Below are 25,103 nucleotides of genomic sequence, written 5' to 3'. Positions count from 1 at the left end.
TCAGTGAAGCATCCCCTGCAGGGCCCAGGAAAATTCTCAGAGGAGAAAGTAAGGAGGATCTGCCTACCTCCTCTCCTCCCCGGGCACTGCTAGAGTGCGCAGGTGTGGCACCGGATGCCAGGAAGTAGGCCTGCGAGCATCCTTGCCTCAGCATAGCCTTTCACAGGCCTGGTCTGCTGCTCCTGGATTGGGGAGGGGGCCTATCCTCAGAGGCCTTACGGGGCTATCTGCCTGAGGTGGGCCAGCCCATAGAGCTGACCCCAAGACCAGCACCTGCCTGTCCCGGCAGCCCCGGCCAGGCTCTTCAGGGGAGGGTTTGGGGAGCCTTGACAGTGTTTGCCTAGCAGCAGGAGCACTTGAGCCCCCAGGAAGATGGATCCCAGTGGCAGAGCTCTGAGCCTGGGAGAGGGACTCCCTGAGAACTACAGGCAGAACAGAGGTGGGATTTTAGGGTGTGGGGTCGTTGGGGATTTGAGGCTATGAGCCAAAATAGGACAGAGGACTGCAGCCACGGGGTCAGGAACTGGGGGATCCTTTTCACCCAGGAAGCGTGAAAGGCCAAGTCCTTCGTAAATCAGACAGGATACGAGGCTGCTGCCAGGGTCAGGGGCTTGTGGCCCTTGGGATTCTGATTGAATTCTGAATTAAAAAATCTTCATAGGTGACTCTGATGCATAGCTGGGTGTAGAGACCCAAGTGGATAAGCATCATTTACTCACAGGCTGGTGTCCAGGGACAGGCCAGCATATGACAGATGATTACAATGCAGAAAGGTGACAGCCATGACAGAGGTTCTGGAAGGGTAAAAGAACCCACTTGTGGCTCCTTTGCAAAATATAATTTCCTCCTAATTCATTTGTTTCACAGGTCTGAATGTTTGTATTTTGCATTCAGGAACACACGAGCACAGTAGCTCAGGCTTAGCTCAATAACTGTTAAATATTGCCCACGATAACTCCCTCTGAAAGAGGACTCACTATCAGTAATTTTCAGGCTGTTCTTTTAAAAATAATGAACAAGCGAGGAGAGATACCAGACGATAGCTAGCTATGTCTTTTTCATAATGTCTGCCATTAAAATCATCTAGAAGAAGCATACGTATTTTTCACAATCTTTAGGGGAATTAACGTAGCCTTTCATAAAGGAGTTCATCAGGAGAACCCCCTGCCCCCACTACATACAAGCACAATAACAAACACCAGATCATTCTCTTCTTCCTCTCGGTCCATATTATGTGACATGAAAGTATAAAAATAAAGTCAGTTCCCAGCCTGGGTACGTAGGTAAGGGATGTGATCAGCAAAACAGGCCTAAATACATCCTTTTGTATAATCATGGAAATCTGTGATATCTAGCCTGGAATTTCCAATTTTAGTTGCCACACTGCCCCCCTGGAGCACCCTTCCTTTTAGCAGTACAGTGGGAGCACCCTGTTCACGTGGGTCTGGTCTGGAGCAGCCCAGAAACAGAAGAAGCCAAAGCGGAAGGCACCGTGGGCATTACCTTGGTTCCGTGGTAGAAGTCGTCCACACACGTGGCGTTCATGAACGTCTGGTGGAAGTGGGTGCTGGTGTCGATGCCGCCGGGGATCACCAGCTTGCCAGTGGCATCGATCACCTTGGCCCCTCCGGGGATCATGAGCTCACGGCCCACCTGCTGGATGACGCCATTCTCAATGTAGACGTCCGCCTCGTGGGTGCAGTCATCGTTCACCACCTTGCCTCCCTTGATGAGAATCCGCACGCTGGCTGAATTGGCAAGCATGTTCCTAGGGAAGGTGAGAGGGGGGCATGGGTCAAGGTCAAAGTCGCTTTTCACGGTCACCGAGCCTGAACTCTGTGGGCAGAATTAAGTGAGCAGGGATGAGGAGGACATTTCTTCACAGCCTGAGGACATTGGTCGTACAGCCAGCAGGGGTCCTACTGACCTCGCAGTAGGACTTATTGGGAATCGTGACATGGTGGCATTCAGGGTGAATGAAGCTGGGCCCCACAGAAACACCAATATGTATCTTCCTGAAATGCTGTGTGGGTTCTAAAGCCTTTTGATATCTACTGTTTCATTTTATTCCAGAAACAACCTGAGGACTGGCATTTTACGGGTTAGAAGGCTGAAACTGCTAAGGAATTTATGGCTACTTAAGTAGCTGAGTCAAACACAGATGTCATATAGGACCAGTGTCCCCAGTACGCCACATGGTCCTGAAGATCTCAGAGGCTCCTGGGCGTGTCTCTGTGAGCCGAATTCTCCAAGTCTCACAGCTGTTTAACTCATGCCATTCTTCAGACGGATTCTGCTTCAGTTCACCCTCCTAGATTTGCTTCAAAAAGTCCACTACCTCAGCTGGCTGCACATTAATAAGCTCATCTGAGGAGCACCCCCAAAGATTCAGATTTATTTGGTCCAGACTGGGTCCCCAGAATCCTTATTTTTAAAAGCTAGAGAACTTCCTCAAAGTCACACAACTAGTTTGCAACAGAGCAGGGAATGAAAGCCAGACAGTTGTCTTCAGAGCTGTTATGAACTAAATGTTTGTGTTCTCCCAAAATCCATATGCTAAAGCCCCATCTTTCAGTGAGGCTGTTTTTGGAGATGGGGCCTCTCAGGAATTGTTTAAGGTTAAATGAGGTCATAAGGGTGGGGCCCTGATCCAATAGGATTAATGTCTTCATAAGAAGAGACACCAGACAGCTCTCTTTCCCCTCCGCTCCCCACCGTGTGCATGCACAGAAGTAAGGCCATGTGAGGACATTGAGAGACGATGGCCATCTACCAGCCAGGAAGAGACCTCACGAAAAACAGACCATGCCAGCACCCTGATTCAGACTTCCAGCCTTCAGAACTGTGAGAAAATAAATGTCTGTTGCTTAAGCCACTTAGTCTGTGGTGTTTTATGGCTGCCCAAAGCAGACTAACACAAGAAGCTGTACTCTTAGCCATGAGCCATACTGCTAATATGGAAGGAGAGTGACCCAGCCCTGGATCTTAAGCTGCCTGGTGGAGCCACTTCAGTGTAAATAATGGCCAGACAATTGGGCCTGACTCCGCATAATGCCGTCAGCTCCCTCCCAACCCTCTGGCAGAATTAATTCCATCTTCAGCCTGGGGGCCCCTGGCCTCAGAACTGCTTGCTGGCCTTCAGCCTTTTCGCGGTTACCAAGGCCTTGGAACACTCCAGGCCTGGACTGGTATTTGGATAACATGGCATGGTTGCTTACCACACTCCTGGCCCATGGTGCTTTTGGAGAATATCTTTTTAAAATGAACATTTGTGTGCACTAAAATATTCTGTAACTTCACTCTTTTCTAGTGTCACGCACTGGAGACAACTCTGAAAAAGACACAGGCCTTGCTCTCAGGAAGCTCAGTTTAGTGGGTGAGAGAGACGCAAATAATTGTATTACCCAGTGACTAAAGTACATAGAAAGCGGACGGACACTTATTGTCTAAAGACCTTAAAACTAACTTGACAGGTATTGGTTTACAATGGGTGTCTCGCACTAAGTACCAGATACCAGAGCTGTGAATGGGTGAGACTAGCTGTTTGGTGACGGTCTTGTTCCACCAATAACCTCCCCACACATTTCTACATTTCCAAATTGTCTACATGGACAAAATGCTTAATCCCTTCTAGTCCCGCCTCGCTGTTGACAGTTGACATTCATTATGTTTCTCACTTCCCCCAGTAACTTCATTAGCACCTTATTCCTACAGCTTTCCCTGCTAGTCTTTGCTAAACTAAACAAAGGAAAGATGTTACTGGCATTTTTTTCCACAGCGAACCTACTGTCTGTGTGTGTCCAAGTGTGTGAACATAACAGAGTGAGGTGGGCGGGTGAGTGTAGAGATACCCTGGATCTCTTAGGAGTGGGGGAACTCCTAAGGGAAAGGATTAGAGCACAATTGCTGAAATACATGCTCATAAGCACTGCACATGCCGCTGGCTCTGACTGTCTTTCTCTCTGCTCTGGTTGGGGCAGCATATACAGAGAACATTCTAGTTAGCGATCATGGTGGAGAGAGAGAGGGTCAGGGTCAGTGTCACTAATTTATGGTGCTTCAAGTCACCCATTCTGTTCCAAAACATCATAACTGCAGGAGGGAGCCAATATCCAGCCCACTGGCTAACTTCCTGCGATGGACTGAATGTCTATGTCCCACTCAAATTCACCGCTGAAGCCTAATCCCAATGTGATGATATTTGGAGAGGGGATCTTTGGGAGATATTTAGGTCATGAGGGTGGAGCCCTCATAAGTGGGATTAGTGCCCTTATAAGAAGAGACATGAGAGATCTCGCTCTCCCTGCCATATGAGGAACAGAAGACGGCTGCAAGCAAGTCAGAAAGTTCTCATCAGGAACCGAACCGGCTGGCACCTTGACCATGGCGACTTCCCAGCCTTCAGAACGGTGAGGAGTGAGTTTCTGTTGTTTAAGCCATCCAGTCAATGGTATTATTATAGCAGCTCAAGCTGACTATGATAGCACAGTAGACAGACATGAACATTAATAATCAAATCATTAAGGAATGACTGAGCCCTAAAATAAATGTCAACTCCTTTAAAGACTTCTGGCTGTATCACACATTTCCATTTGTTTAACCAAAACCTTTGATCATCCAGCTATTTTGTCTATGTAAATGAAAGACTTCAAACCACATGTCTGTTCTTCCAGGCAGAAATGGAAAATAGGCCAGATGGTTAAATGCTATTAGAAAAAATTAATCAGAGGTATGGAATTCTACAGCCACATAGTTTCAAGTCTACCCTGACTCTCCCTCCAGTCCCTGGACTTTACCAACAGCGACGTGAATCGAAGGGAACCAATCTAGGACTGGTAGGGTGGTCTTGTGCTGCAAATATAGTGATCTTAAAATTTTCACAATGTACTCAGGGAAGTAATGATGCTTTCCATAGCAAGACGGTAGATACATTCAGTATGCCAAGATTTATCTAACTGTATACAGCTTGTATCCCCCAATTTCCTGATTCTTTGGCATGGGTTCCTTATGTTCCTGAATGAGTGATAAAGGTTAGAGCTAAGGTGACATGCAAGCAAGGAAAACAGGGACATCTGGGTGGGCTAGGGGGGAATCACACTATAACCTGGCAGTCTTCCATGAGAAAGCCTCCTCATGTTTGAAATAGTAACAATTATTGCTATCTGTTATCCAATAACTGTCTTGATGGATAACAGAAAATTTCCCATACCGCCCACTCTCCTGCCTTTTTAAAGGCTATTGAGCAGTTCCAAAGCAGAACGGCACAGGGGGCATCTTGCCGAGTGAAGAGTCAAGGTTATGGCGGCTGCTGCTTCCCGTTCATAGAGTGCACACACCTCACAGTCCTAGAAGGCGCTCAGTGTTACTCCTGCCAAGGAAATGACAATCTCGACAATGTGTTTTGCAATGGCCTGCTTCTGTCATCACTTCCACAGTCCCCCTGTGCCTGCAGGGAGGCGCGAGACAAGGAGACAAGGAGAGACTGCACAGTTTGCCCTGCACAGGTGCCTCCTGCCAGCAGCTCAGCTGGAGGATGCCATGGGGCTTGTGGGGCTCAGCACAGACCCATCAGGCCAGAAATGGTGCAAAGGGAATACTTCTTGCATGAAGACCTTAAAACTAACCTAAGAGGTATCAAGTTAAGACATATGTTTCCTCTTTTTAACAACAGGCATTGGTTTAAGACTCACCATTTCCTCTTTTGGTAAAATTCACAGAAAAATGTGTGATTTTACAGACAATTGGTCACTGTGGTATCAAGGAACATGCAAAAAGGAGCTATACAACTGCTCTGTAACTGTGAAGGATCTGTGGCATTTAAGCCAACCCTAAGGGCGCCAGGGGTGGTAACTGCCGGGGTGGGTGAAAGCCAGCTGAGGTCACGGGAAGCGTGGTTTGTCCCTTGCCCCAAGCGGATAACATCTGCTAAAGAATCAAAGGGCAATATATGGCAGTGGTTTGGAAAGTGAAAACATGCAGCTGTCTTCTGTTTCTGATCAGCACCTAGGAAAGAGAAAGACCAATGGGAGAGGGAACCATAGGAGAGCCGTCCTACTGGGGGCCGGGGGTGGTGGTGGTGCTTGTACTTGCAGCGTCTTGGGGTGACTCTGGAAAGGGAGTCTCTTTGAGTTGAAAATTGAGAAGAAATGAAAGCTTCAACAGAACACAAAAGTCAAAAAGAGAAGTTCAAGGTGAGCGGGAAATAGCTAAGGGTTTAAGTTCATGAATTTAATTTTTAGAAAGTAAATTCCTTTCTTAATAGTAAAGCACTACACAATCTTAACTAATATTAAAGCACAGTATAATTTTATAATGAATTCTTAACTGGCTTTATCAACTTGTGAGTAGATTTAATGATATTGATAACATACACGTAAGGTATAAAGAATAATGACACAACACCTATGAACTCACCACTGTCATAACCACTGAAGTCGCCACAGCCTGTTCATCGCATCCCACATCCTGCTCCTCACAGGTAACTACTTCTGTGGCCAATTTTTATGAATAAATGACTAATCACAGTTAAGTGACAAGTAAAAGAAAAAGAAGACAAGATCATGGCTGTTCCTGCCTCCTGACCACCCGTTATGACTTCACCTGCCCTGTGACTGATTTTTTCACCATCTAGTTCTCTGCTTTCCAAGGTAAGCAGCAATCTGAGAGCCTACTCTCTGCTCATGATGAGGAAGTGCGGGCATTTCACTATTACCCAGTGCCCACCGGATCATTCCACTGGAATGTTCCACAGGCAGCACACTCAACCTGTCCAAAACCAACAGCACCATCCCCAGTCACCACCCAGAAATCTGGGACTCTTCCTGGATTCCTCTCCAACCCAGGCCAGTATCAGCATCCAGGAGGGCTGGTGGAAATGGTGGACCTGATTTTGGTTACCTGGGAGTTTTGTGCAAACTGTTCTGAGGGATTCTGAGTAGAAGACAGCCAGCTATGGGGATAGGAACGTGGGAAGGTCCATCGCTCATCGGGGGCTCAGGCGTCTCCAAGGGCTAGGGGGGACCTGGGGACCAGAGACCTGGACAGGAAGAAGAGCCAGTCAGGCTGAGAGGTAGCACATGAGGGCAGAGGTTAGAGAGGCGATGGCCGATGTTACACCCACCCTGAGACATAATGGATCCTTTCTCCGCTAGCCATAAACTATTTCTGCACCTAACTGGCTAACCAGGAGGTCTCTAATGTCCCACAGGCCCTGTTTCCATTCACCCAGGGCTGGGCAGGACCAGGCCTACAGGTGGCAGGTGAGGGCTGACCCAAGGTGCTTATAATTGGGGACCATCTGCACAAGACTGAAGCACCTGAGTCTGGAATACTGCCACCATCTTTGTCACTGCACAGTAGAGAATGTAGAACGGGACCAGGTAGGTCAGGAGAGGGCAAGACTACAGGTGAGAGCCCAGCCCCAGGGCCACCTCTTCAAGGCGGTAAGAGGAAGGGAGGCCCAGTGTGTCCATGTGATGGGCATAAACACAGTGAACAGGGCTTGTCCCTGATAAAGTGCACAAAACAAGCTGAGAATAAAGGAGCTGCTACAAGTGAAGCCCAGAGGTGGGCCTGGCTTCTGGGCAGGTGTCTATAAGTCCAGTGGGGGTAGGTCCTTAACAGGCTAAGATCAAGTAAGAGGTTTTAATCCCGCGGCTTCATGTGACCCAGCCTGGCCCAGTGTAGCTGGGCTTAATGAGCAAACACCATGAGTGCACAGGGGCCAAAAGTGAAATTCCAGAGGATTAGCCAGGAGAGGGTGGTAAGAAGTGGAGCTGCAGACCACTTGTTCAACGAGATTAGCGATGAGAGAAAGGGCAGTTGTCGGAAGGCAAAACTGAGGGTGAATGAGAGTGTGTGGACAGGCTTCTCTGTGTTGGCACAGCCCTCGCAGGCACAGTCTTTGGCATTTGGGCAGCAACCTAGCTCCTCTTAGGTGCCCACCCACTCGCTGAGGCCAGGAGGCGTTTCCTTTGAGGCTCAGGGAGGACAAGCACCGGCAAACAGCAGTAAGTGTGAACTCAATCTTCCTTCCCTGAGCCCAGCGGCTCCAGGGCCCTGGAAGACGAGCAGAGGGAGGTGTGCTCACACACTGAATCCCCGGCTCCTGACTGAGGCTTTAGTCAGAGAACACCAGGCCTTTCGTGACCAGGAGTCACCATCTCGGTCCCTGCAGTTCCCCCACTGCCCCTGACCCTCAGGCAGATTCCTCAGCCCTGCTGTGCTTTTCATGCTCCTGCCAGCTGTCTCCAGGCCCCAGAAAGAATTCCATCAGCTCCTTTGGAAGGTCGGCAGCTGCAGCTCAAGTGCCTCCAGTGGGCCAGAGTGGCTGCTTCCTAGGACACTAGCCAAAGGAGGAGGGGGCAGCGTCCACTGCCAGAAAAGAGGAGGCAAGGGCTCTTTTCAGTCTGAGACCTGCATTCTTGGGGTGGGGGGTGGCGGGGGTCAAAAGCAGGGGGAAAGAATGAGTTTTCCTAACTGTAAAAGTATCACAAACCTGGGCTACGTGATAAAGTCTAGATTTGGGATAGAAATTGAGCGTGAAAATAAAACCTCTACTTTTTTCTCCTTTCAATTGAAAATCAGTGTGAACTACAGCCACATACAACATCTCGAAAACAATAATTGAGGGAAAGAAGCAAGACAAAGTAGTAAATACGGGATGGTTCATTTATATAACACTTAAAATCAGTCAAAAGTGAACTATAAGGCATATAGTGGTAGAACCATGAAGAAAAACCAAAGAAATGATTATCAGAAAAGTAGGCTATGGTTATTTCTGGGGGCAGGAGCGGGCTGCATCTCAGGAGGGGCACATGGTAGAGGAAGATCTTGAAAGCTGCAAATACTCTCGTCTTTTACCTAGGGGGAATTTACAGAGGGGTTTGCTTTAAATTCTTTAAACTGTATGTACAGATTTTTGCAATTTTCTGTATGCATCTCATAAAACATTTAAAAATAAAAAAACAGAACTGCATGACAGTATACAAAAAAAAAGATATGTCAAGTATTATTACAACCATGTAAACGCATGCACACAAATAACAGACCAGATGAAAATAAACAAGGTTTGTGTTATAGGACTATAGGTAACTTACTCCCTCTAATTTTTCCAACTTTCTATATATGTTGATTTTATAATGAAAAATAAACATGGTAATTTAAAACCACATACATACGTTTACATTGCTTGAAAAAAATTTGAAATAAGGTGAAAAACTTTCCCCTCTTCTTTTTAGGAAGTTTTGCCTTCCTTCATCCTGCCACCTTCTGGAAGATTTCCTATAAGGACTGGGCTTTAGGACAAACCAGCCTCCTTCCTTATTTCAACTCAAATAGATTTCAGCAGAGCACAGACTTTTTTCTCTGTGATGTAAGACTCCTTCAAAGAGGACCAGATATTTCATCTTGTGTTAAAATGTGCTTCCAGCTCTCTCCCAAATGCAATGCTTTTACCTGCCATTGACTTTTTACGCCAATGATGCTTCTGCCCAATTAATGACACCCCCCCCTCCTGTGCCTGCTTCTGCCAGCTGCCTTCTCATGGACCTGACTCATCTCCATCACTGAGGCAAACAGGTGTTTTTACCCCAGTCCAGAATTCCTGGAGCCTGAGAACCAAATCTCATCAGTGCCTGTGGAAACACGTCACTAAAGGAACCCAATTTGGGGGAGATGGTCAATAAGGTGGGTAAGCCACTGTGGGCTTGATCATCTCCTTGCCAGAGACAAACACACAGGTGACACAGCTAGGCTCACCTGTGGGAAGCGCCATGCCCACCAGGAGTGGCAGACCAAGCGGGTACTGTCAGCAGGCGTAAAGAAAGGACTATGGGTGAAAATGACCAACTGCCCTTGACTGGGGCAGTGATGCCACTAGCCTGACGGCATCTGCATTTCAGAGGCCTGTTCTAGAGGGCAGTGAATGGGCAGGGATGCAAAGATGTAAGTGGGGTATGAGGAGGAAATGGAGCGGGCAATGGGGTAGGACAGCACCACAAGCACTGAACTTGGCTTTGCCCCTCTAGTTGTGCGACTGTGGGCACAACCTTAATGGCTCCCAGCCCATCTTCTCAGCTGCAAAGTGGGCATCATGAGCGTCTCCTCACCATGAAGCTCTTTATGTTTAAGATTTCATATAAATCTTACAAGAACCTGCTGAGGTAATTAGACACCATTATCCCCCTGTTAAGGCTGAGGAAACTGTGGGTTGGAATTCACACCTATGAGACTGGAATTCCTTGAGAGCAATGCCTAGGCCTTATTTCATCCTTCTAAGGGCTTGGCACTCAGAGGGGACTCCTTTAATGCTGGTTAAAGGAAGCAACGAAGATTACTCACGAGACAGTGTGACAGCACTTTGCATGTACAAAGAAGTGTCAGCCACAGTAACAGGTTATTAGTGATGGGAAGGAAGCCTTCTCTAAAGAGTTTTGTGCTGGTGGTGAGGGTGCTTGGTACAAAGCCTGGGGCAGAGGAAAAGGGAGGCATTCTTCGGGATGAAAAGAAACAAGAGGTAGTGGAAAGCGAGGATGGGCTGGGAATGGCAAGCAGACCTCGGAGGCTAATGGCTTCGGGGCTGAGAGGTTAGACTGAGATGAAGAAGCAGTTTGGAGAGCCAGGGTGTGAAGTCAAGCAGCAGTGGCTCAGGGTTCTGAATGAGACACGCGGGGCACCGTGGAGCATGAAGAGTGGGATCCTGAGTATGGTCAGCGTGTGAAACATGATTTGGGGGCTGGTCTTCCCACTTCTTTACTTGGCACAGGTTGACCGGAGGCCGGGAGAACAGCGACTGCAGTGAGTAACCAGGCACGAGGATGTATGAGGTTAGTTAGGCGGTGACCCTGGAAGAGAAAAGGCAGGAGCAGAGCTGGGAAGAGACGGAATCCTGGAACTTCTCTGGAGGAAAAGGAAAACAGACTGGGGACAACAGTAAGATGGCAGCATGGGCCAACAGGGCCGAGCGAAGAGCTGGTGTGGACAGATGGAGACCAGCTGTCAGGGCACGTCTGCGGTCTGTGGAAAGCCAATAATAAAACTGATTTCAGCTTCACTCCAGGAATCCTTTAGATGGGTCAGAAGATGGCAACTGACCCAATCACCCAAGGTAAGGAGGTGACCAGAGAACACTCACTGAGTGCTGCTACGTGTCAGGCAGGGGCCGGGAAGGCTCTTAAATACATGGCATTTAATTGAAACCACTGCACAATTGCCGTTGGAGTTAACATCTCCACTTGCCAGATGGAGATGATGACGACCCACGGTCAGACAGCTTTAGGGAAAGAAACAGAAGTAATTCTAAACACCAAATAATCCCCGAATCAGAAGGTCTGGACCATGCTAACGGGCTAACATTTTGATTTCCTCATGTGTTGAACATGTAGGAGACATTTCAACAAAATACTCAAGCACTATCCATTCTACCTACTAAACCTGTTGTTTCTCATCTGTCCTCTTTTCTCCAAAGCACGGCCTCTGTTCAGGCCCGTATCATCTACCTGGACTATGACGTCACTATTGCCTGGCTACTTCTAACTGGTCTTCCAGCCTCCACAGTTAGCATATTGAGCTTGGTAAAGTGCAAATCAGATCACAGAGGTGGGTTTAGCACCTACTATACTAAGTGCCAGAAGCTGCACCAACCTCCCAGGAGCTCACAAGTTTGAAGCGGAAAAAAATGCAATAACCAAAATTTCAATATGCATGAAGAGAAGGGTTGTGGCCGTGCCAGGAGAGGTGGGAAGCACTTAACACTGACTGAGGTGGAAGACTGCTTCTCAGAGGAAGTACTGTTGAGGTGAGTCTTGATGGTTGCTTTGGAGTTCACCCAGGGGTGGGGGAGAAGCCAAACAAGGGCATTCCAGACAGAAGCAGCAGTGTCATCTAGCTCAGAGCATTCAGGATGGCTGGTGTATTTGATGTGTGAGGCTGGAGACTACACAGAAGCCAAATCACCCAAGGCCTGATGGGACATTCCAAGAGTGTGGACCTGGGTCTGAGTACAGTAGGAAGGTGTGCTGGTATTGCAAGCAAAGAAGTAACCTCATTAGATTTGCAATTTAGGTAAAAAAATAAAAGGATGAGAAGAGAGGATGAGAAAACACAGAAAGATACGTTTATAAATTTTGGATGGGTTAAGCATTTCTTAGCATAATCCAAAGCCAGAAATCATAAAAGATTGATTTAGATATGCCTATATAACAATGAAAAACTGATACAGCAAAATATCCCACAAACTACTTTTAATAAAGCCAAGTAAAAATAGGTTATGACACGTTTGCAACATATAACCAAGGATTAATATCTGTAATATGCAATAGCACTTACAAATCTTAAGAGAAAGACAATACTTCAGTAGAAAAAAAAGCTCAAGGATACGAAGAGGCAACCCACAGAGTTGGGGTGGGGAGGCATAAATAGCCAAGAAGCAAATGAAAAGAGGTTCATCTTTATTAATGATCAAAGAAATGCAAAAGAAAACAATGAGATTACATTTTTCACCTATCATAATGGCACAGACAAAAGGGAACAATGCCCAGAGCAAGTGAGAAAAGCATGCACTCTCATACACTGTTAGCAGGAGTTCAAATTGGTACATTGCCAGAGGGAAATCTGGAAAGCTATATGGAAACCTAAAATGTGCATTCACATCTAAGAGTTTCTCCTAAGGAAATAATTGGACCATTGCACAAAAATGTATTATGAGGGTCTCTTGTTGCATTATTGTTTATAATAGCAAATATTTTGAGAACAAGTTTAAGGTTTCTCAATATGAGGACTGTTTATATAAATAATGATATAGTCAACAGAAGGCCATAGAGCCATTAAAGAGGATCATGTAGCTCTCTAAGTTCTGACATGGGAGGTTATCCATGAAACCTTCAGAAGTAAAAGAAGTAGGTTACAGAACAGGACCCATGGTATGCGTATCTACTTGTGTATTTATATATACTCATACATATGTGAAACTCACCTAAATATAAATGAGCTTCTTGCATAAAACACTGGGAAGCTATTCACTAAACTATTAACTGCAGTTGTCTCAGAAAGGGAATCACCGCAAGACTCAATCTCTCTGTATTATTTAATTGTAAAAATATTTTTGTAATACACCGGCTGTGGAATGAACAATAGCCCTGATCAAGGGGCAGGCACAGTGGCGCAGACTCAGGAAGCCTGTGCCAGGGCAGGCCATTGGCCAGCAGGCTAACATCTCCACCGCTAATCTGTACATCTAATGGCCTACTGGATCGCTCTACTTTGATGTCTCACTGGCCCTTCAAACTCATCACATCTAAAACTAAACTCATTCTGTTCTGTCTCCACCTGGCTCCTTTTCCAGTGTCTTCCACCCTGGGAGCAAGCCAGCACCAGGGGCATCATCTTTAGTGAGGAGAGCAAACGACATAGGCAACAGCGATGGATCTCTTCCTCCATTTTGCTCACTGGGGACCCAGACAAGGTAACATCTTCTCGAATGGTTGCAAGATACGAGCATAATACCCCTTTTAACCCAGCCCATCTGGCTGCCGCTTCCCTTGAATGACTGGTTGGAGAGATGGAGCAATTGATTGTTTGGGATTCAAAGGCTTTTACTGGCAGTTCAGTCTGAAAAAGTGGAGATACCTTCATTCACTTAAACAAAAAAAGGTAATGAGCTTTTCCTTGGAGCCATGGCTGGGCTGCAGAGCACCTGCTGAGTAACTGCCGACAAAAGAGATGAGTAAGCCCACCTCTCTTGAAAACAAGTAAATGGGAGTGATGGGAAGTCTGATGGTCTGCCCTTCGAATTCATCCTGAATGCCAGCATTTCCTCTTCACCTGCTCCTGCTAGAAGAGAGGTGGAGTGGGAAGTGATGACAGACACCTAATTACTTTTATAAATACAATTTATTCCCTTGTACTTCCCAGAAGGGCTGGCTAGATTCCCTGGGTTCCCAGTCCCTGGCAGCTGCCTCCCCACTCTCAGCCCAGGCCAAGGACCAATCCCTGAAGGCAAGTCTAAAGACCAGAGTCCTCCACGCTGAGACTCCAGGTCAGAACACCTGGTGTTGGACAAGCCCTGGCTGTGCTCCAACTCTTCTGCTGCTTCGGCTCAGACCCCAGATTCACATCAGGTACCTGGTTCTCTGTACCCAAGACCTGTTTGGTAAAGGGCCTACTATCTGCCTCATTCCCAGAAGGCGGGCACACCTTTCCTTATTGTTGCCTGTTGCTTTCTCCGTGGAGTTGTCAAGTGCTGCCTGTCTGTGTCTGAGGCCCCTCCACCTGTGGGCACCAACTGCCTCCTCTTACCACTTGTACCTGCATTCCTGTCACTGCTCTACCTGCCTGTTTGCTGCCAAATGCCTGCCTGGGCTCCCTGCCAGTTGTGGTCTCTGCTGTCACGGGTGTTTTGCCCAGTGAACTAGTTGTCCCCTCATCTCATCCATTCTAGTCCTCACCCTTCTCAGCCTGCCCGATTTTGTGGCAGTTCATTGTGACACATTTCTTTTCTGAGAACTGGCAGAATGAGGCAACTTACAAGATTAAAACGTATTTATCTAATAATGGATTCAAAAACATGATTAATTTAACAAAATGTGTAAAACTGGTACAATAAAAACTATACAACATTGTTGAGAGAAATTAGAGAAATCAATAAATATATATACTGTATTCATGGATTGGAAGACAACGTTGTTAAGATGTCAGTTTTCCCCAATTTGATCCGGAGATTCAACACAATCTCACTCAAAACCTTAATGAGGCTTTTTTGTAGATATTGGTAAGCTGATTCTAAATTTATATAAAAATGTATGGGACCTAGAATAGGCAAACCATTTTGAAAAAGAACGAAACCGGAAGACTTATACTACCTGATTTCAAGATTTACTATAAAGCTACAGTAATCAAGACAGTGTGGTATAGGTTTAAGAATAGACAAATACATGGGTGGTATGACAGAGTCCAGAAATAGACCTACATATTTTATATAAAATATGGTTTTATATAAAATGTCAACTGATTTTAACAATGGTGCTAAAGTAATTCAATGGAGGAAAGGGTAATCTTTTCAACAAATGATGCTAAGCAACTGGACATCCATCTGGGGGGGAAAATGAACTCAAAACAAATAATAGACCTAAATTATAAATTTTAAACTATAAACTTCTAGAATGAAACATAAGAGAGCATCTTTAGGACCTTGGGTTGGGACAAAAAAACCATGAACTCTAATAGATAAAATTGATAAATAGAACTTTATCAAAATTTAAAACTTTTGCTCTTCCAAAGATACTATTAAGAAAATGAAAGGGCAAGCCATAGAGCAAGACAAACCATTTGCAAAACATATTCACAAGACAAAGGACTTATATCTAGAATACAAAGTGAACTCTTATAACTCAATAAGACAAACAACGCAATAAAAAATGAGCAAAAGATTTGAAAGGACACTTCACAAAGAAGATTCAAATAAGCACACGAAAAGATATTCACCATCACTGATTATTAAAGAAGTGCAAATTAAAACCATAATGAAAAATCGTTACCCATTAGAAATATGAAATACGCTCATTAAAATGGCTAAACTTAAAAAGACTAATAATATCAAGGTTAGCATGGATGTGGAACAACTGGAATTCTTATGCATTGCTAGTGGGAATGTAAAATGGTGCAACCACTTTGGAAAATATTTTGGTAATTTCTGTAACGTTAAACATACACTTCTCAAACTACTCAGTAGTCCTACTCTGTAGATATTTGCCAGAGAAATAAAAATATGTGCACACAAAGACTTATACTGGTAGTTTTTTCACAATAGCCCCAAACTGGGAACAACCCAAGTGTCTACCAACAGGTGAATGGAAAAACAAATTGTTAATACAGTACTAATTCCAAACAAGGGAATAATACTCAGTAATAAAAAGCAAATAACTCCCAGAGAATGGGAGAACATTTTGCAAATTGTATACCTGGTAAGAAACTTATATATAAAGAACTTCTACAACTCAGTAATAAAAAGACATTTAACCCAATTTAAAAATGGGCAAAAGATCTGAATAGAGATTTCTCCAAAGATATACGAATGGCCAATAAGCATATGAAAAGATGCTCAACATCATTAGCAATCACAAATGCAAATCAAAACTATAATGCGATACCACTTCACTCCCACTAGGATGGTTATAATAACAAGTGCTGGCAAGGATGTGGAGAGAAATTAGAATCCTCACACACTGCTAGTAGAAAAGTAAAATGATGCAACTGCTTTAGAAAACACTGTGACAATTCCTCAAAAAGTTATAGAATCACCATATGACCCAGAAATTCCGCCCCTAAGTATATACCCAAGAGAAATGAAAATGTATGTCCAAATAAAAACTTACACATGAATGCTGGTAGCAGCATTATTTATAATAGCCAAAAAGTGGGAACAACCCAAGTGGCCATCAACTGGTGAATGGATAAACAAAATGTGGCATATCCATACAATGGAATATTATTCATTAATAAAAAGTACTGATTCGTGCTAGAAGCCAGTTACAAAAGACTACATATTGAAATCGTTTATTTGTACAGCTATGGGCTGTACAAAATCAGGCAATGAAGCTGGATTTAGGCCGTGGGCCATCATTTGCATGACGGATCTACAGCTATAGCAGTTTCTGTCTTGGCACGACTGAAATGTTTGGCTGGTTAATTCTTGTATGGGACAATCCTGTGCATTTAAGGATGTCTAGCAGTATTCTTGGCCTCTATCCATGAGATGCCAGTAGCACCTGCCCAGTTGTGCCAACCAAAAATGTCTCCAGACATTGCCATATATTCCCTGAAGGGCAAGCTCGCCCCGGGTAGAGAAATATTGCTCTATAGTGATAGCAGATTACTGGTTAGGGGTCGGGAGGGAGAGGATGGGGCTGAATAGGAAGAGGCATGTGGGGTAATAGAAATATTGCATATCTAGACTGTGGTGGTGGTTACTCAGGCAGGTAAGTATGTCAAAACTCTGAAGTGTACACTGAAATGGTCGTGTCTATAGTATGTAAATTGCACCTTAACAAAGTTGACTTAAAAACAATAAAAAGGATTTGTATTTGGGGCTATTATGAAAAAAATTACTTAAAAGTATTTGAAAGGATTGTTGAAGGGAAAGCAGAGAAATAAAAGAGATACAGTTTAGTAGGAATTACGTTTAGTGCAAAGCTTCCTGGCATGGTAGTTCAAGTAGAAAAGGAAATGGTTTGGAAAGGAAAAACTCTTCTTGTTGGATAAAAGCGAGGCTGATTCACCCACCAGGAAAAGCCTTTTGAACACCAACTAATTCATTGCTTCCCTCCATCGAACCAAACATTCAACAGAAGGATTCAGTCACAATGTTTCAGGGAAAGCTGGTCTCCTCTCTATGTAGATAATTCTAGAAAGAATTTATTGGATTACTTTTTAAGGAAAATTAGTAACATGACAGGTATATTTGACTGCAGTTTTGCGGGTGGTGCAGACATATTTTTTCCAATGACTGTTTTTCTTTTAAATAGTCGTTTTAAAATGGCAAACAGCATTCTTAGCTCAACAGGCTTGATAAAAACTCCCCGGGTAGTGGTCTGCAGACCCATTCGTGCTGTCTTACGGGGAGGCCACTCGCCTTGTGTGGCTACTGAGCGCTTGAAACGTGGCTAGTACGATTGAGTAACCGAAATTTTAATTGTATTTCTTTTTAAGTGACTAAGGCTCTATTCAGTGCAGCTCCAGCCAATGATTAAGGAAATGTATAACTATTTTAAGACAACTGTCAATAGAAAGATAACTGCCTCTCAACCTTCTTTTGACCTTCCCTGCCTCTTCCAGTTCAACAAGCATTGTAAATAAATTACATTTTGATGGCAAGTCATGGTCATTATAATCAGGAATAAAGCAGGGATGTCTTCTCTGATCCCAATTATTAAACAATGTTTTCAATTTCCTAAAAAATGCAATAAGAAAATTAAACCCTCAAGATAATCACGGAAAAAAGTGAGAAATTGTGTTATGATTGTATACCTAGAAAACCTAAGAAAATTTGCTTAAGATAGCAGATTATACGATAAATATAATAAAAACCAATGTATTTTTTTTTCTATGCTAGCAGCCAACCAGCTAGAAATAGAAAAAGAGGTTGTGTTTACAATAATGAAAAACACTGGAAAACACTTAAGAATAAAGAATGAAATATAAAGAATGGTCCAGAAAAGGCAAATCTAAATATAAAGTATTTTCTCTATTTTGATATTTTTTGTTCAGTGGCTGCCCAGGTCAGGGGGTGAGAATGGGAGTACTGCAAATGGGCTTGAGTTTTCTTTTTGGGTCATAAAAATTTTATAAAATTAAATTGCATGATGGTTGTACAACTCTTTATACCAGGGGTGCCAAAAAAATGTATATACATGATTTGTATTCATCTCTTATTATTGGTATATATTAAATATTACAACTTTAATAGTTTTCTTCCTTTCTTAAAATGTGTATTATATACTAGTAATCAGTGAATTGTACACTTAAAATGAGTGAATTTTATTGCATGTAAATTATACCTCAATACAGCCTCTCTCTCTCTCTCTCTTCCCCCCCACGAAAGGCACAGATTCCTGTAGAACGTCTCAAAGTACATAAAATAAGATCTAAACGAAATGAAATAAATACATTCTTAGATGGGAAAAGCTAACATTGTAAAATGTCAATTCTCCTCCAAATTAATATATAAATGTAATGCAATTCCTATTACAATTCCTAACAGGTTTATTTTGAAATGGATAATAATGGAACTGAGAAGTCAAGAAAATTATGAAAAGGAATGCTGTGGAGTAGGTAAATGACTTAGCAATATTAAAAGATGCTCTATAAGATTACTGTAATCAAAACTATGGTATCAGCATATGAGGAGACAAATAGAGGAGGGCAGCAGAATAAGGTGCTTGGCAGATTTCAATTAAATCCAACACAAAGTAATATTTCAATTCAGCAGAGGGAAAATGATTTACTTAATGGATGAGGCTGGTATCGCTGGCTATTTGTCTGGAAGAAAATTAAGTTGGTCCCTACCTTACAGCATATACCAAAATCTGTAATCTATCTGGAATTTATTTAAATGTAAAACATAAAATAAAAATATTAGAGGAAAGCCCAGGAAACTACATGTACAACCTAGGAACAGGGGAGCCCTTTTAGTTCAGTCTGGAAACCCAGAAGCCATAAAAGTCACATTTCTGACTTTATAAAAAATTTTAAAATTTGGTAAATGATATCATAGAAATAAGTCAATAGATAAACAGTAAGTAGCCTGGCAAAACATATGCAATGCATATGACAACTATGAGCTCTTACAAATAGGAAAAATACACCCACGAGAAAGATAGGCACAGGATATCAATAAGTGCCCACAGAAGAGCAAATCTATGTGACCGACAGCATATGAAAAGATGTTCAACCTCTCCAGCAATCAAGGAGACACAAATGAAAGTCACAATAAGGATGAATCACTTCCCATCCACCTAACCGGCAAAAATCCCAGGGTGACACCTAACATTGGCAGGACTTTGGGGAGGAGGGGTGCAGGTTGGGAGTGGTTGTGAGGGTGATACTGATGGAAAGGCATTATTACGTGCTTTTGGAAAACAGTCTGAAAAGACCTCTATTAAAATGTTAAGGAGATCTCTGAGTCAGCAACTTCATTCCTAGGACTCCATCCATAGAAAGATGAGGGGAGAGGTCCGCTATACAGAGAGGTCTGCTGCAGCACTGCTGGTAGGGCAAAAACCAAAACACTGGAAACAAACTGAATGCCCATCTATGGGGAATGGTTGAAAATCCTGTGGTGGTATCTAAAGGAAAAATGTTTCTCTAATCACAGCACCGACACTAACTTCGGGAGTTAGCACAGACTCTCCCCCACCCCCCCAGCTAAAGGCTCAGTCCCCGAAGACTGCTCTCTTTGCAAATGCCAGTCACATATCCCAGGTGGTCACCTGTACTTCCCACCAACCGACCATAAATCAGGCGTTCTCAGGAACCTCCTTCTTGAGTTTGATAATTTGCTAGAATGGCTCACAAACCTCAGAGAAACACTTTACTTACTGTTACTGGGTACAACTAAGGAACAGCCAAATGGAAGAGACGCACAGGGCATGGTATGGGGAAGGGACGTGGAGCTGGGTGCACCCCCTCCCAGTACCTCAGTGTGTTCATCAATCTAGAAGCTCTCCACATTCCTTGTGGTTTTTATGGAGGTTCCACTACACAGGCATCATTGATTGAATTACTGGCCATTGGTGAATAACTCCATCTTCACCCACTTTCCCCTCCTTAGAGATGGGGTCAGGGGTGGGGAGTAGGGCTGAAAGTTCCAACGCTCTAATCACCCAGTTGGTTCCCTTGGCAATGAGCTCCCATTCAGAGTCAAAAAGGGGCTCCTCTTACTCTAATCACTCAGGAAATTGCTAGAGTTTTAGGGGCTGTGTGCCAGGGGATAAAGATCAAATATGTATTTCTTATTATATAGCTCATTATCCATGCCATAGAATATCACGCAAATTTTAAAAAGGTAGATCTACACCAATTGGCTTAAAGCTTCTTCTGAGATGTAATAAGAAAGGTGAGTTGTAGAGATGACATATTTTACCAAAATGGAAATCCAACACATGCATCCATGACATCTACACGTAGACAGCCATAATAGGATCCCATTCTGGTGAAATGAACAAGGGCCAAAAGTACCCATGTCCATATATCTATACACAATAACGTGCATGGAGTGAAATATGGTTAAAACGCCCGTTTGCTCACACAGATTACCTGAGGGTGAGGAGGCGGTATTTAGTTGGAGAAGAGTGGGAAGAGAGAAAATGGAAAAGGGAGGGGAAAGTCAAATTTTTAAAAGAGAAAGAAAAACTGTCAATAATTAAGACAGAATGGGTGTGTGTGTGTGTGTGTGTTACACAACGAGATGCATCAGAAGTCACCAAAATGCAAATGGTGGCTATTTTAGGGTTGTGCGATTTCAGGTGACTTTTACTTTTTTTTATACATTTAATATTGTTCAAATTTTTCACAATGAACATAAAACCAGGGGCAAGAGAAGCAACAAAATATTCACCGAGGCAAAAACTACCTCTCCATCCTTTAAGTCCAGTCAAATTTACTGAGCCCGTCACATGCCACGCACAGTACCAGATGTGCTTTATTCTAATCCTCATGGCGACACTGCAGTGAATGAAGACAACGGGGTTTCAGAAAGGTTAGGTGACTTGCTTGGTATGACAGAGATTAGGAGTAAGTACGGAAGGCGAGACCTGCACCCACGTTTAGCTCCTAGACATTCTTTTCCGTCTCTGCCCTGCACTATTACATATGGGCTATACTGGTCATAGGACATTTACCTTCTATCTGGCCAACCCATGTGCCCTTCAGCCACCAGGTGCCCCTCTCAGTGTCCTGGATAGTGGGCTTCAAAATGAGTCGGACCCCTGCCCTCAAGAGTCTAGTCTCTACCTCTGCTAGCCGTTCAGTCTGCGATTGCCAGAGAGGGGAGGACCGTGCATTGCAGAGATCTGTGTATTAACAACTGTGTTCATACTTGGCACAGGGCCCTGTGAACGTTCAATTTGTTGCCTGCTGCTTAGGAGTTGAAAAACACAAAAGGAGAAGCTCTGAGCTGTGTTTTGCAGGCTTTTGATTGTCTCTTCACCTTTAGGGTCTTTCTCCTGGGCCATGCCCATTACGATAATTTTTTTATACAATAAAATCTGCTCTGACATCCAAGCTCACCATAACCTTAAAAACAAAAACCAAAACCTATCTATACATCTTAGCGGAGAACAAAGGATTCTACAATTAGGAAGAAAGACTGCATTTTCTGTGCTACTTATTGACTATTTGGAACATGAAGGATGTAAGCACAGGTTCTCAAAGAAGAGGAACAAGAGTCGTTAGTTTAGTACACGCTTAGGAGAAAAGGCACATTGCATCTATGCACAGGATTTTCTTAAACACACACTCAATTAAACATATTTTGAAACTTATCTGTATTGTCATTGATTTTCATTAAGAAAAGAAATTGCTAAGGGCGGGCGCAGGGAGGCCTACAACTAGTGAGTCAGTGTTGATTCATGCAGATAAAGACAAGGTCTCTTTATTTTCTGTCCTCAGGCTCCCTCCTTGTTACTCCCCTGAGCACAGAGACCCCCCCAAAGGGGAAGTGCAGGAAGAGATGGAAGCTTGGTGGGGGGGCATGTGCTCAGTGGCCCCTACTCACCTTCAGCCTGTCTCCTTCCCCTGCTGCCTGAGCCTCCCTCCTCGGACACCAGCCAAACACATCCTTGGCACTACCCTGCAGTTTCACACCCATCCCTCTGCGGGAATGTCCTCTTCCCCCAATCCTGTCCAGAACATCTTGTCAGGGAAGACCTTTGATGTACCTCGAGGCCAGGACGATTCCCTCCGCCTGTGGGCCCTTCCCCCCACCTTGGTTATACTCTGCCACTTCACTGACAGTTCCACAGTCTTCATGGCCGGTACCTCTCTCCACCTTTTTTTCCCGCAGTATTTAGCGTGGTGCCTGGCTAGAGGCAGATGCTCAGAAAATGTTAATCATCTTCCCTTTTACTCAACGACTCAAATAATCCTTCTATTGGATTTCTCCCTGCTCTGGAGAGAAAGACATCTAGATGCTGTCAGAATTACCTAGGTCTGTCCTTTCAGACAGGAGCCCAAGGAGCGTGGCATGAAGTGAGCCTTGGGGCAAACAGGGCATCTCTCCCTGGAACACTTTGGTGGGGTTAACATTTTAACTATACATAATTCCCAAAATTCGTTATAACTTTAAATCAAAACAAACAAAAAAGGGTACATGGTGAATGAGAGTGCAGACATTGCATTAACATTTTTTAAGATTAAAGAACGAGGCTTCAATAGTCACAAAGGGCGACATATGATTCCATTTGTATGAAATGTCCAGAATAGGCAAATCTAGAGATAGAAAGCAGATGACTTGTTGCTGGGAGCTGGGGGGTAGGTGTGGGAGGTGAGGTGAGGGTGGGGTAGTGGTGGAGGACGGGGAGTGACTATTAATGGGTAAAGGATTTCTTTTGGGGGTGATGAAAATGTTCTAAAATCAGAGCATGGTGATGGTTGTACAACTCTGTGAATACTCCGAGAACTATTGAATTGTACACTTTACATGGTAAGTAAACTGTATCTCCATAAAGCTGTTAATAAGGCTTCAAAGACACTTCAGACTTGCATCAGGGTGTTTCAGGCTCAGCCCACAGGGGAAGCTGTAAGAAGCAGTAATAGGAAAGAATGGAAACTCCAGGCTGGTCCCCAAGTCAAGAAATACGTTCCCAGGACAGCATCTGGGGTACAGGTCGGGGAGGCAGTGTCAAGACTGTCCCCACAGCTCCTAGCCAGCAGCAGAACTGAACCAGTATAAATGAAGGTGGGGCGCCAAAAGCCTGGAGCCATTTCTGGAGGTAGATCTGTAAAAACTATGAGCATAGGGACAAGAGTTTGATGGAAAAAGCAAAAATGACACCAGCTATATTAGCAAAACAGTCCATAGGTGGTTCTATAATTGATTAAATATTAGCATATTATATTTACACATTTTAAAGTACAAAATGAAATCTCATATTATAAAAGATACGAAATATCTAGGCGCCGAAGGGATGCAGAGTTCAAGCAGTAAATCTGGGTTTGTTTTTTTTTTTTAAGACTTTTATTTAAGTGTGTTTTTCCAGGACCCATCAGCTCCAAGTCAAGTCGTTATTTCAATCTAGTTGTGGAGGGCGCAGCTCACACTGGCCCATGTGGGGATCGAACTGGCAACCTTGTTAAGAGCACCTCACTCTAACCAACTGAGTTAACCGGCCACCCCAAATCTGGGTTTTAAAGCAATGATAAATCTGATCTTACTCACCAGCTTGTATGAGCACCAATACCAAATGTGGCAGAACGTGACAGGAAAACAATCTTTCTCAGGAACAATTTGGTCTCAAGGGAAAACCAGCCAAGGTAAGAATTCATGACTGCCTTGTCGTGCTCCGTTGGTGGCACAGGTTTCCTTAGCATCATCCTATATATAATTATGCCTAAGTCGAGGCCCTTGATCTACATCATTGCCATTTCTCCTGGGTCAACAACGAAGCCCAGCCACGGAGGCAAGATTGGTTTGCCTTACATCCCGTCTGAAGACTACTGCTCATATCCTTGTGCCTCATCTGTATTGTTTTTCAGTAGCTGCAGAGCTTTTTTCCATTATAATCCAGTTGTAAAAATCATGTCCATTTTAAGTCTTTTTAGAAACCCACAAAAAAGGGGATATATGCTATAATTCAAATTCCCAGTGAAAAATTCTGAACTTTGTGATTCCAAGCTGATACTTTTTAACGAATTGTTTAAAGTCACAGAAATCATACAGTTCAAAATTGCTGTTTGACCGAATACAATCCATAGAAAATAGTCAACAGAATAAAAATCCCTTGTTAACCTTGTTCAAGGCTGACAGGACATCTGTGGAATGATCTTTGGACGCATGTTGCAATTATAATCTGATTCTCATCTTTTCCTTAAGGAAGAGGAACAGGGAAATCACTGTAGCGAGACTAAGGCTGAAGTACAGCCATTTAAAAATGTTCATTTCAGCTACCACGGAATCAGACACAGCTTAAAGTTCTATTTTTTGCTAAAGAATAAGAGTTTGAAACCAATTTTTGATCAAGTCACACATTTTACCAGCCTTTAGGGTTTCTAAAAATAGTTTAACCACAGCATTGTCTACTTCAGAGTATGTCAGAGTATGGGTTTTTTTTATTTTTTTATTTCACCATTAATCCTACTACAGAGGGTACCAAAAAAATGTATACGCATTTTAAGATAAAGGAAAACACTTTTAAAATTACACTGATGGTAACCACTTTGAGCAGCTCTTGTCATTGCAGAATTCAAACGTGACTTGTATTCATCTTTTGTTATTGGTATATATTGAGTATTACGATTTTAATACAGTTTTTTCCTTTCTTAAAATGTATATACATTTTTTTGGCACCCTCCGTATTTAGCACTGTCTACTAAAACCAACACATGCGTACCCT

General features: G+C 43.6%; 1 protein-coding gene across 1 annotated transcript in view; it reads right to left on the bottom strand.

Annotated features, from left to right (window-relative positions):
* The window catches only part of DPYSL5 (dihydropyrimidinase like 5), a 78,674-nt gene that overhangs the window by 46,572 nt on the left and 6,999 nt on the right, over nucleotides 1-25,103 (bottom strand). The window contains exon 2 of the mRNA XM_019735333.2: nucleotides 1,504-1,768. Coding sequence (XP_019590892.1) covers nucleotides 1,504-1,764 — 261 coding nt within the window. The 5' untranslated portion in view covers nucleotides 1,765-1,768. The remainder of the gene's footprint in view (nucleotides 1-1,503; nucleotides 1,769-25,103) is intronic.

The sequence above is a fragment of the Rhinolophus sinicus genome, linkage group LG05, assembly GCF_036562045.2.
Source record: "Rhinolophus sinicus isolate RSC01 linkage group LG05, ASM3656204v1, whole genome shotgun sequence".
Lineage (NCBI taxonomy): Eukaryota > Metazoa > Chordata > Mammalia > Chiroptera > Rhinolophidae > Rhinolophus > Rhinolophus sinicus.
This window is presented reverse-complemented; position numbering and strand designations above follow the sequence as displayed.